At 34.0% G+C, this 15,717-nt stretch overlaps 1 protein-coding gene across 5 annotated transcripts in view; it reads left to right on the top strand.

The window, feature by feature from the left end:
• NBR1 (NBR1 autophagy cargo receptor) overlaps positions 1 to 15,717 on the top strand; it is a 32,418-nt gene that overhangs the window by 1,640 nt on the left and 15,061 nt on the right. For all 5 annotated transcript variants that reach the window (XM_051994351.1, XM_051994350.1, XM_051994347.1 and 2 more), the window contains exons 2-10: positions 4,324 to 4,434; positions 5,357 to 5,419; positions 6,413 to 6,431; positions 7,888 to 7,910; positions 13,017 to 13,235; positions 13,434 to 13,508; positions 13,839 to 14,053; positions 14,833 to 15,000; positions 15,150 to 15,359. In XM_051994351.1, coding sequence (XP_051850311.1) covers positions 4,333 to 4,434; positions 5,357 to 5,419; positions 6,413 to 6,431; positions 7,888 to 7,910; positions 13,017 to 13,235; positions 13,434 to 13,508; positions 13,839 to 14,053; positions 14,833 to 15,000; positions 15,150 to 15,359 — 1,094 coding nt within the window. In that variant the 5' untranslated portion in view covers positions 4,324 to 4,332. The remainder of the gene's footprint in view (positions 1 to 4,323; positions 4,435 to 5,356; positions 5,420 to 6,412; positions 6,432 to 7,887; positions 7,911 to 13,016; positions 13,236 to 13,433; positions 13,509 to 13,838; positions 14,054 to 14,832; positions 15,001 to 15,149; positions 15,360 to 15,717) is intronic.

Below are 15,717 nucleotides of genomic sequence, written 5' to 3'. Positions count from 1 at the left end.
GTATTTTTACAAACCCTTTGATTCCTTCATAAACCTTTATACTTTTATACATTTAAAAATGTTAGGAGAAATGCTCTATAGATTTCCACAGTGGTAGAGTGGGACCTCTCCCTCCTGCCCCCCCAAAAAAAAGAAAGAAAAAGATTAAGAGTTTTTGCTGTAAGTTATAAGGGAATTGAATGTTTTTCTTAGAAGAGAATTTCTATACATCAGGAGTTCCTGTGTCAATGAATCACAGTTCTAATGCAGAAAAAAAAAAAATAAGAGCTTAGGTTTTCCTGTAGTCACTCAACCTAATTTTGAAACAGAGAGGAAATGTGGTTTACCTCAAGTAGTGGTGAGCCAATGCTCTTGACTTAGAATGCTACCCCGCTGTTGCTGTTTGTCCTTCCTTATGGAAGAGGACCATGACATCAGGGAGGTGATGCCATGACATGCAAGAGAATTGGATTTAAGTGAGGGACGACTGGGCAAGGTGACCTGATTCACTCTCTCCTCCAGAGCTATCTGGGTCCATTGGCTAGATAGAGATCAGGATGACTGGAGAGGGACCTGGATGCAGTGGAAAATCTTGGCCTTTTTAAGCTGTTTGGCTAGATTTGGCTACATTTCTTTCATTAAGACCTTGCCTTAAACCTAAATCACTATGATTTTCATTGATTGGCCACCAAAAGGTCCCAGGCCAAATCTCATTTGGTCTTTATTTGGGTCCTGACCGACTCAGATTGAATGTAGATAGCAGTCTTTTCTGCTTTGGCCACAAACTCTAAGGGTCTTCCCCTCCCAGGTGGATTTATATAGATTATTATTTTTTTTTTTTTTGGACTAGGTGAAAGAGAAGAGTCTTTGCTTCAATTGCTACCTAGACTTAAATCACTGAATGAGTCTGGCCTCAGTCAAACTCCTGGTATGTAGGAGATGAATAGGCTATTTGGTTACACTGGCATTGACTTAGGATGGACCAACTCTTAGGCCTGATCTGTACCATTGACCAGAGATCACTTAAAGGGAGGATGCTGGATACTGATTTAGCCTTTTGGAAGAGAAACAGATAAAAAACTAAACTGTAAAAATGGACAAGAACTCTCCTTTTTCTCCTTTCCTCAACACATGGTCTCACTTCCTGCTTTTTATCCGTTAGTAAAATTGCTGACTGAATTCCAGACTATTTTGTGCTTTTCTTTTTGTGTAATGTGAGAATGGGGAAGGAGGATAGTTTTAGACTGAGGTTTTCAGAATGTGGAAAGCCAGACTAGCCATTTCTTGTAGGTAGAATCTTGTAGATGACCCTAACTTAATTTTTTCGTTGTTCATTTTTTTTGATATTCATTTAAAAATTTTTGAGTTCCAAATTCATTCCCTCTCATGCCCCTCCTCCACCTATTGAGAAGCATTGAGAAAGCCAGCAACAAATAGAATGTCTATTATATATGTGAAGTCATGCAAAACATATTTCTATATTAGCAATGTTGCAAAGAAAAGGGCAAGAAAAACAAAGTGAAAAACAAAATATGCTTCAATCTGCACTCACAGAGTTCATTAGTTCACTTTCTCTGAAGGTGGATAGCCTTTTTCACCATGAGTCCTGGTCCTATCTAAAGCTCTTGGGAGATCATGAAGTACACTTGATTTTTCAAGGATAGATATTGAACTTTTGTGTTCATATTTGAATAAATTATGTGTCAACAAGGTTGGAGTTAGAAATATAGGAACATTTTGGTAATCAAATTGAGCCTAGGTTGGGGTAAGTTTGGTAAATTGTCATTACCTCAAAAGAAATCTCTCATTCAAGCACTATAGAGTCTTCTTTAATAAGAACATTCCAGCTAGTATTTTGCTTTACAAGGCTTTATCTCTGTGTTAAAGAAAAAATAATTTTATTTTAAAAACTGGTTTATAAAAATATTATATAGTCTTATATTGATAATATATCAATATAACAATATAACAAAAAACAAAAAAGAGGGGTAAGAAATGAGTGGCACATTATTCCCATTTTGCAGACAAGAAAATTTAGGCCAAAAGAAATTAAATGATTTGTCCATAGTTAATACAGTGAGTTGTTATAGACCTGGGGTTCAAAACTCCAGGGCTCTCGTGATTCTTTCTACCATACTAGTGTTTCCACATAAATTGTTATTTGATCTTCACAGTCTATCTACATAGAGTCTATCTAATCTATCAACTTTCCAGTCTTATCAGACCTAATTCCAACCCTAAATCTAATATCTAATCCTACATGGGCTGATCAAGATTTGCCTATGTTATAGAAGAAGAAATTAAGGTACAAAGAGGTTATGACTTGTTCAAGGTTACATGAAACTAATATCATCTTCTGCTCTTTGACTGGTGGTGTTCTTATATAGTTCTTTCCAATTTACATTTGATTTTAAGGTACTTAAATTATTTCGTAGAGACCAAAGAAATTTTCCAAATCACCTGTATCCTCTTCACTACATAAAAACTCTGGTTTATAAACATTATTAAAATTGAATTAACTGTCCTCTTGACAAGCTACATACCTGACTTAGAAAATAATAAATGCTTTTACCTATCTATAATAGACCAGTTCCTAATGGAAGCCATTATTAATGATCATTGGATGGGGAAATTCAGGATGATATTGATGTCCCAAGAGAATATCTAGAGTTGAATCTCAAGTTAATGATTAAGAAAGGTATAAGAATAGGGTTTTTTGGTTTTTTTTTGGGGGGGGCGGGGGGAGACAGTTGGGGTTAAGTGACTTGCCCAGGTCACATTGCTAGGAAGTGTTGAGTGCCTGAGGTCAAATTTGAACTCAGGTCCTCCTAATTTCGGGACTGGTGCTCTATTCACTGCGCCACCTAGCTGCCTTCCTCTAAGAACATTTGAAAGTATATGTCATTTGTTTTTTGCAAACGCTGAATAGCTTTGTTCAGATGTGATTAAAAATAAAATTAAGACTTTAAAAATTCATTTGTTTCTTATGCAGAAATTTTATTTCCTCCCCCCCTTAGGTAAGAGGTTTCACTTTCTAAACATTGTGTAGTAATGTTGATATTCCTTTTTTTTTTTTTTTAAATTTAACATTTTTATTGGATATCCTTTGTTTTTATTTCACCTTCTTTTCTTTCTTTTTTTAATTTTTAAATAATTTTTTATTAACAGAATCCATGCCAGAGTAATTTTTTATAACATTATCCTTTGCACTCACTTCTGTTCCGATTTTTCCCCTCCCTTCCTCCACCCCCTCCCCCAGATGGCAAGCAGTCCTTTACATGTTAAATATCACCTTTTCCATGGATATGCCTTCCCACTCCTTACCCGGAAAAATCATCCCTGGGGGGAAGAAAAAATCTAAAAGAACTAGGAGGGGGAGGGAAAGCAAATTCAGCAAAACTAACCTCTATATCAATATGTACAGTGTTCCATTATATTTTAGACTCCTCAAGAGTAGTGAGGTTTTTTTTACCTTTTTTTGTATTCTCAGTGCTAAACAGAGATTGTAGAACACAGATGGTGCTTAATAAATGCTTCTTGACTTGCTTTCATACCTGAAATCCCTTTTTTCTACAAAAAAAGGAAGAGAGGAGAATTTCTCCTCTCTTCTTCAAGTCCAGGCTTGGTCATTACAATTACCCCCACTTAAAATGTTAGAGTCATTATATATGTTATAATCCTGACTTTACTTTCTACTCTGTTCATATGTCTTTCTTTATTCTTGACTCTTCATATTCATATTTTCTTACAATGCAGTAATGCTTCTTTATATTTATTTATCATAATTTGTTTAGCCATATTCTATTTGATGAGCATCTACTTTGTTTCCAGTTCTATGGTACTACAAAAAGTGCTGTTCTAAATATTTTAATATATGTAGGACTTTTCTAATTGTGATTTTCCTTCAGGTGCCTAACACTAGGATCTTTAGTAGCACTTTTTGTATGGACATGGTATTCACTTTCTCAGCATGATTTCATGTCACTTTCCAAAATGGTTAGAACAATTCTTTACTTCACCAACATTGCTGATTTTCATCTTTGCTAATTTGCTGGATATGAAATGAAATCTTGGATTTGTTTTGATTTATATTCTTCTTATTTGTGATTTGGGGCAGTCTACCATATGATTGTTATTATTTTGCAATTTTTCCTGTTAGAACTGTTTGATAATATACTTTTTTTTTTTTTTTAACCACTTGTCCATTTGGGAATGGTGGCTTTATGGAGAAACAAGTTCTTGTTTCTTAGGGATTTGAGTGAAGTTATATACTCTTCATTACAAGTTAGCATTCATTTCTTTTGTAAAACATTTTCTGAAATAATTGTTTTTTTTTCCCTTTAGTCCCAAAGCATGGAGCCGCAGGTTAATCTAAATGTGACTTTTAAAAATGAAACACAAAGCTTCCTGGTTTCAGACTCAGAAAATACAACTTGGGCTGATGTGGAAGCAATGGTGAGTGGTTTTATTTTGCTCCCCCTTTACCAAAATGAAAGTTTTCCCGAAGATAATTATTTTTAATAGTGAAATTAAATAGATTTAAAAAGTTTTTATACTTACCAGATTTATCTTGTATGAAAAATTTTCTTTGAAAGTAATGTTTTAGTTGGGAATTAGAAAATGCATTCTTTTTAAAAAAGAAGCTTTGAAGAATAGTGGTTACTTTGGGAGATAAAAGACTTAATGGGATTTTTTTTTTTTTAATATGGGAGGGATTCAAAGGACTTTTGTTTTTTGTTTGTTTTTTTTAATGAACACTATGAATGAATTGGTATGGACTTCATCTTGCTTATGCTCTGGTAGTATGTTCTTATACATGAGAGGAGATAAGTCAGTGTTCATTGTCAACTGCAAAGGAGGTAGGTTTTTCTAAGAACTGATCGGTTACTTTATTGCTAAGTCATAGGTGGCTTGTTCCAAAATTAAGAAGGAGTATTCCTGCTTGTAGGAGCTTACATGGTAGGCCATCTGCTCTCTTTGGTAGTACTAATACCATACTTTGGTAAGTACTTTGTACTTACTATGTTTGTCTAGGTTTCAGTAGTCAATGTTTTACTTCCTGTGTAGCAGTTTATTTAACGGGAACCTTTGCTTAATTAAGATTCCACTTTTGAGCATAGTATCATGTGGGAGTAATTTAAAAGAATCATTAAGCTATAAAAGCTATATATATATATATGATATATATATAAAAGTTATAAAAGATCATGTAATCCTTTCCTTCAAGCAGGTAATTGTGTTAAAATAGAAGAGATGACTGCCTAGGAATTGGATCTTGTTTTTCTGAAATGTGACGTTTCTTGTTTTTCCTGTAATGGGTAAAGTTGAAAGTTATTTTGGTTCTCAAATTGCATAATATGTGTGTTCTCACTTGCAGGTAAAAGTTTCATTTGATCTGAACACCATTCAGATAAAATACCTGGATGAGGATAGTGAAGAGGTAAAGTATATTATAGTACTCATTGCTGACTTTTTAGGACAAAGATTTTCTTATTTCCTAGGAATGCAGCAGAGCTCATCAATTTTAGAAAATAATTGGTTTAGTTTGTAGGTTTCATAAAGTGCTGATTGAAAATAGCTACCCATGAATAGGGACTTAGGGAAAATGATAGGCTTGGGAGACAGAGAATGAAGCAGAATGAAAGAAGAAAAATTAATATAACTGCTGCTTTTTGTTTTTAAATTATTTTAAATCTAAATACATAAGCAGAGTGTGAATAGTGCAAGGAAGCAGTATGGGAATAAGCACATATAAAAGAGTACCTGTTATATATAAGGTACTGCGTTAAATTCTTTACATTATTTCATTTGTTCCTCACAACAAGCCTGCAAGGTAGTTGCTTGTTATTATTCCTTTTTTACAGTTGAGGAAACTGAAGCAAATAGGAGTTAAGAGACTTTCCTAGGGTTATACAGTAAGTGCCTAAGGCTAGATTTGAACTCAGATCTTTATGATTGCAGACTGAGGGCTCTATTTACTATACCTCTTAGCTGCTTCTAACAGACATGAATTTACATATAAATGAAAGAAAGAGTTAGTGTGGGAAAATATTATTACTCAGTTGTTTCTGTCATGTCTAACTCTTGGTGACCCCATTTGGAGTTTTCTTGGCAAAGATACTGGAGTAGTTTGCTATTTCCTTCTCTAGCTCATTTTACAGATGAGGAAATGGAGGTAGACAGGATTAAGTGACTTGCCCACGGTCATACAACTGTTTGAGACCAGATTTGAACTGAGGAAGATGAGTCTTGCTGATTTCAGGCCAGGTACTTTATCTACTGTACCACCTAGCTATCCAAAGGAAAGACTATTGATATTGAAAAAATTGGAAGTCTTTTTTAAATTTTGCCTTTGTATTAGGCAATCATTGCTAATAATATAAATGTTCATTTAATGATATGTTTTTATTTCATTGTTCTTTCTCTTTTATAGGTGTCCATCAATAGTCAAGGTGAGTCTTGTTTTTTACTACCTGGGAAAACTATTATTATGTTTATCAATCCATACTTGGGAGACTTGGTTCTCCCTAATTTAAAAAACACTGGGGAAAATTACTGGTTCACATATTTTCATTTGCATTGGAGCTTTGCTCCAGCATTATTCACTACAATAGTCATATATATATTTGAAAAAATAAATTTGATTCCATTTTGTAATCGATTTTATTCTTTACCAACCACTGTTATTTTGTCTGAATGTTTTAAGTTGCATTTCTAGTTTTCAAGTTAAGAAGTTCAGTTTTGTTTTTAGAATTAAATTTAAAAGTTTGATTTGCCTCTAAATAATTTTAGTTTTAAAAAAAACCTTTATACCACTCTCCTTGACCAATTAGAGGAAATCTATTATATATATCATAAGTTATTCTTGCAGGTGGACCAAATCAATCAGAATTTCCAGATGAAATTCTAGAGATAAGATGAAAATGAGGGATTGCTAGCCCTGTCTTCCTGATTTCTATCCATCATTTTACTCCCCACACCTTAATGTTTCAGGTTTTATAACCATATTATTTTCCTCATTTATGATGTAGTGCTTTCTTTTCTTTCCTTTTTTTTTTTTTTTTTTTTGATGCTCTTTTTTTTTTTTGTAAAAGTGATACATCATATTTCATTCAAAGTCTCTTGGTTTGCTGGGGAGCTAAAGGCCCCTTTTTAATTGGTAACTGTTAACTCTACCAATAACTTGAATGTGCTTGGAACTTTGTCATCTCAGTTTACCTTAATTTCAGTTGTGACAGGTAGAAAGTAAATTCACATTGGATCTAATCCAAGAGCATGTAGTTACTGAGAGGACCTCATCTGGCACTTGAATTTACAAAGTAGGCCTCTAGCATGAATTCAAAGATTAGTATCATGGAAAGGTTCTAGAGTGTGTGTTGTAGTGTCTTAGGAATTTAGTAGTTTTTCCTTTAAGAATATTATGCCAACTAATGTGCAGTACATTGCATTATTGCTCTAATGATGTCATATGATCTTGAATTGATGTATAGGCAGTCCCTAACTTTTCAACAGCAAAAGCACCAAATTGGAACTTAGAATTTCTCCATGAAAACAATATTGTAAGTAATGATAAGGTTTCCAGATCACCCCACACAAGCTGTTTTAACTTTTAATGTAGCTAAGATGATAATCCTGAACCTCTTTGATTCCTAAATCACCTGACCTCCTTTGAACCATCAGAAGTGGTAACCGAGTAAGGGGTAAAGGATTGGGAGTTTTGGTAACTGATTTTCAGATTCATGAAGGTAGTGTGGCAAGAAAGGGGTCCTAATAGAAGGCCAGCTTTTACTTTTTTCTTGTGTATAGATTGTTTAAAAGTTAAATATTCTTATTTCAAGGACCACTTGTCCTTTTTAGTTGTTGTATAAGTACTCATGTATTTTTTTTTTTTTTTTTATGTTCTTGTAGGAGAATATGAAGAAGCCCTTAAGGTAATCACTACCACTTTCATTTTCAAAGAATTTTTTTAAAAAACATGTCTATATTGATTAGAAAATTGGACCTGAATTTCCAAATTCACTGAGAAGATCACATGTCTGGGTATATAGTGAAATTTGTTTATGTAGAGTCCTATGAAGAAGGCCACCCATGACATAAAGGCTACCCCAGCCAAATTCACTATAGTATTGCTCATCTTGGATTAATGTTTTGGTACTGCCACTCAAGAAATAGTTTAAAAAAAAAAAAAAAAAAAGAGGAAATGTTTGCTCTAGAAATTTTGCTTCCTTAGTCATATAAGACCTTTTTTCCACTTTTTCCTTTAGCTCATGAATAGTCATACATAAATATACTATAAATTTTACTCGGGTATGGAGGAAATAGTTTGAAAATGTACATAGTTGAAATGAATAACAAGTATAGTCTTATGTTGCACAGCACAAATTTAGAGAATTGGGAAGTTTTTTCCTGTTTCATGTTCTCTCTTTCTGATTCATAGAGTCCATTTTTCAGATTCTAAACCTTGGGGTTATCTGGCTTTTGAATGGTGTTCCCTTTCCATTGTCCAGTCCAGGTTTTAGTTATTTCTTTCATGTGATTGAGAGAAGTAACCATATGGCTCCCCTTTGATCTTGGAAGAAGCAAGAATCTTTCATATTTGAGCCTCAGGCCCATCATTTCTGGCTTCTGGTCAGAATTACTATCTAGGTAGCTATATACCTCACCAATTCAGCCAGTTGTTCCTCAAGTCTGTCTCCTAGGAATCCTTAGTTAAATTTTTTCTTGATTGTAGGTATTTTGCCCTTTTCCTTAGTTTCCCTTAGTTATCTATATAAAATACTAAAGAGTTCTGGAAGATCTCTCTTCAGAATCAAGAAGTATCTTCATATGAATAGGTGTGCTTTTTTCTATCAGACAATGAGATGTAACCCAGCTTGTTTCCTTCTGAGCCTTACCTGCTATGAAGTTTAGAGCTACTGTAAATTCAATGATCAGCTTCCTTATACTAAGTGCTTTGTATATCTATTTTTTTTTAAAACTCTATCTTAATTATATCATAATGTCTGATTTTATATGTATATCCAATTTGCATTCTGGTCTAAATTCTTTTTGGAAGTATAAATCATAAAATTAATTCTTTCCTGCCTTCACTTTTACTGTTATGCTAGGCAATTACCTTAAATGTTTAATCTTGATCAATTTGTTCTGACTTTCTTCCTACCTTCTCTTGATCTGAAAACCAGATATAAAAGCAATTATGGTTCTATCTCCTTTATTCATTGCCAATTATATTAGCTCTCCTGGCTCAACTTAGATGTCCAAGTTAAAGAATTTCACAACTAACATATTAATGTGTTAAAGATAATGATTATTTGGACTTGAGAATTCCACATTGCATTCTTTTATAAATACTTAGGACCAACTTTGAGAGCAGTTATCAGATCAACGTATTTTCTGATAGTTTTTAGCTTTTTAGATCCTTCATAACTTGGCCTGAACCTGTCTTTCCAGTCTCACTGCAATCACTTCCACCTTGCTCTCTGAATTCAGCCACATAGGCTTTCTCTCTATTTCCCCAAGTTCTCTATTCTTGCCTGGAATACTCTCTCTCCTCTCATCTGCCTCAGAATCCCTCTGTTTCTCCAAGATGTAGCTCAAACACTATTTTCTACATGAAGCCTTTCTGGATCTCTTCTTCCAGCTGCTGGTGTCCTTCCTCTCAAACTACCTTGTATTGCAATACTACTTATTTAATTGTGTTTATTCTCTTTAGTTACATAGGTAATCACCTTCCTCTTTAGAATATGAACTCCTTGCAATTTGAAGTCATTTCATTTTATTTGTATTGTTTCTGCTTTGCACAATGCCTGGCATGTTGTAGACCTTTAATACATACATATCAATAGATTAGTGTGTTTCTTTTTAGGTCAACCTAATCATTCCTATGACTTCCCAACTCTGAACACAACTGTAGTGGCACCATTCCTCTACATCTGTTGTCTTCCTATTATTAGAATGTAATCTTTGAGGTTAGGGACTGACTTTTCTTTTTTCATTTATATACTCATTGCATAGAAGTATGCTTCTTACATGCTTTTTCATTCATTGAGATCCTGTATGTATACTTCAACATTATAAAGATAACCCTTTGATCTATTATCACTGCTCCAGACTTTTTTTTTTTTACTCCATAGACTTTTCACATAGACAAGCATTTAACTGAAAAGTGGCCTTTTTTGTCATGGTTATCTGACATAGTTTTCATTGAATTTCTACAAAATCTCATACAACCATGATATAATAGAATTTTGGACTTTAGTGAGGCAGACTGGATATTCTGGCTCCAATATTTCCAGTATTTTTGATGTTCTTTGAGTGAGAAAATGCTTAGTAACAAAAAGTGCTAAGTTCAGTAATGCATTTAAATTTATTTGTATTTAATCAAAGTAGTATAATTATATCATAAACATTTTAAATTAGTAATGTGTTAATAGTACTTCAGTCTATTGAAAGTATGTTTATTGATTATTCTGAATCATTTCATGAAGTGAACCTGTTATATTTACTCCAAGGGATGCTCGCCCTGGGGTCTAGAACTAGCCAAAAGAGAAACATTGATCTCTATTATAGTTTTCTTAAATAATAATTTATTTTTGTTACCAATTAAAAATAAAAATTAACATTTTTTAAAAATTTGAGTTCCAAATTCTCCTCTCTCTCTTACTTTAAGTAAGCAATTTTATATAGTCTATACATATGCAATCATCAAAACATATTTCTATATTAGTCATGTTATGAAAGAAACTACGGGCCAAAAAGACCCAAAACCCCACAAAAATAAAGTGAAAAATAGTATGCTTTGATCTGCAATTAGACTCCATCATTTCTTTCTCTGAAGATAGATAACATTTTCATTTTGAGTCCTTTAAAATTATCTTAGATCATTGTAGTGCTGAGAATAATTAAGTCATGCTTAACTGATCATCATACAATTTTGCTCTTATTGAGTGTGTTGTTTTCCTGGTTCTTTCACTTTACTTTGTATAAATCCATGTTAAGTTTTTCCAAGTTTTTCTGAAATCACCTTGCTCGCTATTTCTTGTAGCACAGTCATGTATCACACTTGTTCAGACATTCCCAGGCTGGTAGATATCTCTTCAATTTCCAATTCTGTGCCATCACAAAGAAAAAACAAACAAAAAAACAAAACAAAAAAAAAAAAACCTGCTATAAATATTTTTGTGCAAATAGGTCTTTCCCTTTTTCTTCTTTTTTTAAAATCTCTTTGAGGCACAAACCTGGTCATGATATTGTTGGATCAAAGGGTGTACACAATTTTATAGCCTTTTGCACATAATCTAACAATTTTTATTGGGTTAATTTCCTTCCGTTATTTCATTTTGGATTTTTTCTGGAATCTGTTAACTTTTAAATGGGATGTGCTCTCAAATGATTTTTGAGGGTCCCTTGGACAGCAAGGAGGAAATATCAGTCAATACTTAAAGAAATTCAGGTTACTTATTAGAAAGTCAAATATTGAAACTGAAGCTTAATACTTTAGACACATAATGAGAAGATGGGATTCATGGAAAAGATCTTGATTTTGGGAAAGATTGAAGGCAGAAGGAAAGGGGGAAGGAAGAAGATAAGGTGGATAGATATTATCATGGAAACAACAAACCCATGAATTTGGACAGACTTTGAGAAATAATAGAGGATAACGGGGTGCTATGGTCTGTGGGCTCACAAAGATTTGGATACGACTATACAACAAGCTCTAAATATCTATTATCATTCCTACTACGTTGTAATTCCCTAAGAGTAAAAACCATCTTATATGTTTTTATCACTTCTACCCCATGGTAAGAAATAAAAGCTGAATGAATGTTTTTAGTCTGAAGCAATGTTTTTCAGCTTGTTGGCTGCTGACTCCTAGAGGACTATAGAGTTATTACAAAGGTGCCATCCCATCAAATGACTCTAAACTTAGTAAAATATAAGTAGTTGAAATAGGCTAATATTTTCTACTGATAGAATAAGTAATACACATGTTTATTATTATTTTTAAATTTGTAAATGCTATTATGATTTTTTTAGTTAATAGATATCAATAATGTACAATTATCATTATGTGAAACTGATTTTTTATATTAAAATGGTAGTCTCTTTTCCAATCTTTTTTTGTGTATTGGCCTAGAAACTTTTCTGAGAAAATTGTCAGACAGGTGGCCACTTAAAGCACATTTATTTCCCTTTTTAGTGTTCCATGGGAAACACTTTCCCATGGGGGAAAAGGACCTTAGATGTCAGGATGAAACTTCCAGGTGTCTATATATCATTTGTCACTGATATTTTTTTTCTTTTAATATTTTGCTTTATTATTTACTTTTAACATCTTTTCTTTTAAAATTTGAATTTAAAATTCTCTCCCTCTGTGCTGCCCCCTCCCAAACCATGAAGAAGATAAACTATATCAATTATATATGTAAAATCATGTAAAAGATATTTAGCTATACTTCCCCAAAAAGGGCAAGAAGTGAGAAAAGTATATTTCAATCATTTTGAGTCTTTTAGAATTCTTTTGATTCATTGTATTGATTGTAGTAACCAAATCTTTCATAGCTGATCATTGTTACAACTTTGCTATTGCTGTGCACAATGATCTCCTGGTTCTTCTCACTTCATTTTGCATCAGTTTATATAGTACTTTCCATGTCTTTCTGAAACTTTTTTCCTTGTCATGACTGATTTTTAATACAAGTTAGGATTTAGGGTGATTTTTAAGAATAGTTAAATATGAAAGGGTGGAATTCTAGTCAATAAAAACATTCCACCGATGAAAAACTATGTTGGATTTTCTAAAACTTTGCAAATCTTTTACATTTGTATTCAGTTTTAATAGCAAATTTTTGCTAATTGACATATTTGGCAAAGAAATAAGCAGTTAGAAGTAATTTTGCATGTGGTATTTAATTTCTTTTAAAACTACAGATCCTGATTTTTTTCAATATGAATCATTTTGTGTTTTTCTTTTTTGGGTGGCATTTGGGATAGCAGTGCCACTTAACTATTTTCATTCTCAAAATGTGTTTTTTTAGATTGCAGTTAAACAAGGGAACCAACTGCAGATGAATGTCTATGAGAGACATTCCACTGTAGATGAAACCCCACAGCCTGGTTACAAGCATCCACAGGATCCACCTGGAACTGAAAAACGACCAACTGTCCGAGCAGGGAAGAAGCCACTTGCACATTACTCTTCATTGGTGAGAGCCCTGGGATCAGAGATGAAAACACAAGAGGAGCCCACAGCACAGGTGTGATGGAAATGGATCTGACCTCTGAGAATTTTTCTCTTCTTTCTGCTTCACTGTCTGTGATTTGTTCAAGGTTTGATGTATTCACATGACTTTCCTTGAATATTTATTGGGTTTGGGCAATGTCTCCTTATTTCTTGACATATCTAATTTTTAAAACAAACAGAACAGATTTTACGATGTGTTTTCTTACTATAGCTTTCACTCACTCCCTGTGAAGCTGACAAACCTCAAGATAAGCCACCAGACTGGTTCACAAGGTACTTGGAGACGGTGAGTATGTTTGCTGTAACAGTTCATACAAGAGTTACAAAAACTGGGGGACAGAAGAGACAAATGGGTTGGGGAGGAGAGAAGAAGCTCTTTTACTTAGTAAAAAGGAAGAATCTCTAAGCCCAAAAAGAGGATATCCAAGGTCTTAATCTTTAAGATTATTCTTTAATATTTTCTTTGAACCAAATTAACTATGGTAGGAATTCCTCTCTGCTGAGTGTTTGATTCAATTAGCCAGAGAGCTTTGGGTTTTGGCTAAATTTGGTGTCATTCTTTTTTTTCCCATTGTGTATACCAAGATTACTTTGTTTTTTCTTGTTTTGGTTTCAGTTTAGAGAGCAAGTGGTTAAAGAAACGGTTGAGAAACTTGATCAGAAATTAAGGGAGAAGCTGGTCCTCCAGGGTCCATCTTTGGAATCCTGTTCCTCAGCATTATCCATGCCTGTTGCAGAAGAAGCACTATCGTTGCCAGGAAACCAGTGTGACTGGCTTATGACTTGCAGCAACTGCCAGAGAAGAATCATTGGCATACGTTATCAGTGTAGGTGAGCAGCAAGAGCAGAGAATTGCTATCTGTTATTTACCTTAGGGTAAAAATTGAGCAAATAGATATTAAATACTATTTTTAGGATGCTTTGCTAGATGTTAAGGGAAATAAAAAATTTTACATATCTCACAGTTGGTATGCTTATGGGATATGCAAATAAATAAAATATTGACCTTCTTGGCTTTCTGCTTCTATTGTAGGAGTAGGGAAAGTTGAGCTTAATACTTCATCTCTGAGCTTTGGATACTGAAATCCTGGCTTAGAAAATATCAGTTGTGCTTTTTTCCATGTGTTCCAAAGATGATGAAGTTAGCAGAAGATTCAGTCAGGTCTGTATGATATTAGGGACTGGTGACTGAGTCAACGTAGATATCTGACCTCATAACTCCAGTCAAGGATTCTTTCTCACTTTTGCCAGATTACATAGATTATTTTGGCTAGATATGCTCTGATTCTTGGTATCAATACAGTGGTCAGAGTTTCCACTCCCAATGTTAAAAAAATAACAATCATCATAACATGGCCTTAGGGGCTATTTCCAAGTTGTTCTGAGGGTTTTCTTTCATATTTGTCATTTGTCCTTTTCATAACTTATGAAATAGACATGAGTAGACGTTGTTAGCCCTGGGGAAATGGAGGTAAAAAAAATTAAATGGCTTGTGGAAAGACAAGGTGATGATTCAGTTAACACAGAAATCTGGTCCTTGATACTCTGTAGCTCTTTCTCCTTTTGCACTTGTCTTTTGTTAAACATGTGATTTATTCTTCTTTCTACAGCCTGTGTCCCTCTTATAATATATGTGAATTGTGTGAAGCAGGGTCATATGCCCACGATCCTAACCATATCCTCTTGAAACTACGGAGACCAATTATGGGTTCTTCTGAAACATATACTCATACAAAGCTCTCCCCTCCTCGTCTGCCAGCTGCTCTGGAGCAAGTCAGGTAAGGCCATGGATGTGGTGTTGGGCACTTGGTCTGTCAGCTTGGCTTTGCTAACTGTGCAGGTATAGCCTCTCATTGGTGGAGGTGAGGGTTGTTTCTTAATTTCCAAAAGGTTATTGTGAAGACTTTGTTAATCTCTCATTTTATAGGCTCCAGAAGCAGATGGACAAGAACTTTCTTAAGGCAGAAAAGCAAAGGTTGCGCGCTGAGAAGAAACAGAGAAAGGCAGAAGTTAAGGAACTTAAGAAACAGCTTAAGCTTCATAGGAAGATTCATCTGTGGAACTCTATCCATGGGCTGCAGAGTCCCAAATCACCTCTTGGTAGGCCAGAGAGCCTCCTTCATTCAAGCACTCTGATGTAAGCTTCTAGACCCCAAACTCTTTAAAATGCTCAGGTTTTTTTTGAATAGTTTTATGTTGTATTGTTGTGATGATTGTTGAAAATACAAAAACCCTTCCCAGCAAAGCTCAGTCATTAAAGATACAAAAGAGATTCTGTCATTCCTGTGGATCAGTGATAGCACAATCGCTGTATGCTGCAAGAATGCAGCAGAGAAATCATAAGTAACTGGCTTTGTGGTGGTTTTATTTACAGCTACTTGTATTCATCCTAATGTTAGCTTTCTGTGTCAAATTTCAAATGTACTCTTTTTTTCTTTTCTTTTTTTTTCTGAGTGAATTAAAACAAATAGCTGAGAAGGGCTCCCATTAAATCC

Source organism: Antechinus flavipes, chromosome 4 (genome assembly GCF_016432865.1).
Source record: "Antechinus flavipes isolate AdamAnt ecotype Samford, QLD, Australia chromosome 4, AdamAnt_v2, whole genome shotgun sequence".
Lineage (NCBI taxonomy): Eukaryota > Metazoa > Chordata > Mammalia > Dasyuromorphia > Dasyuridae > Antechinus > Antechinus flavipes.
The sequence above is the reverse complement of the archived record's forward strand: the minus strand, read 5'-3'. Positions and strand labels throughout refer to the sequence as shown.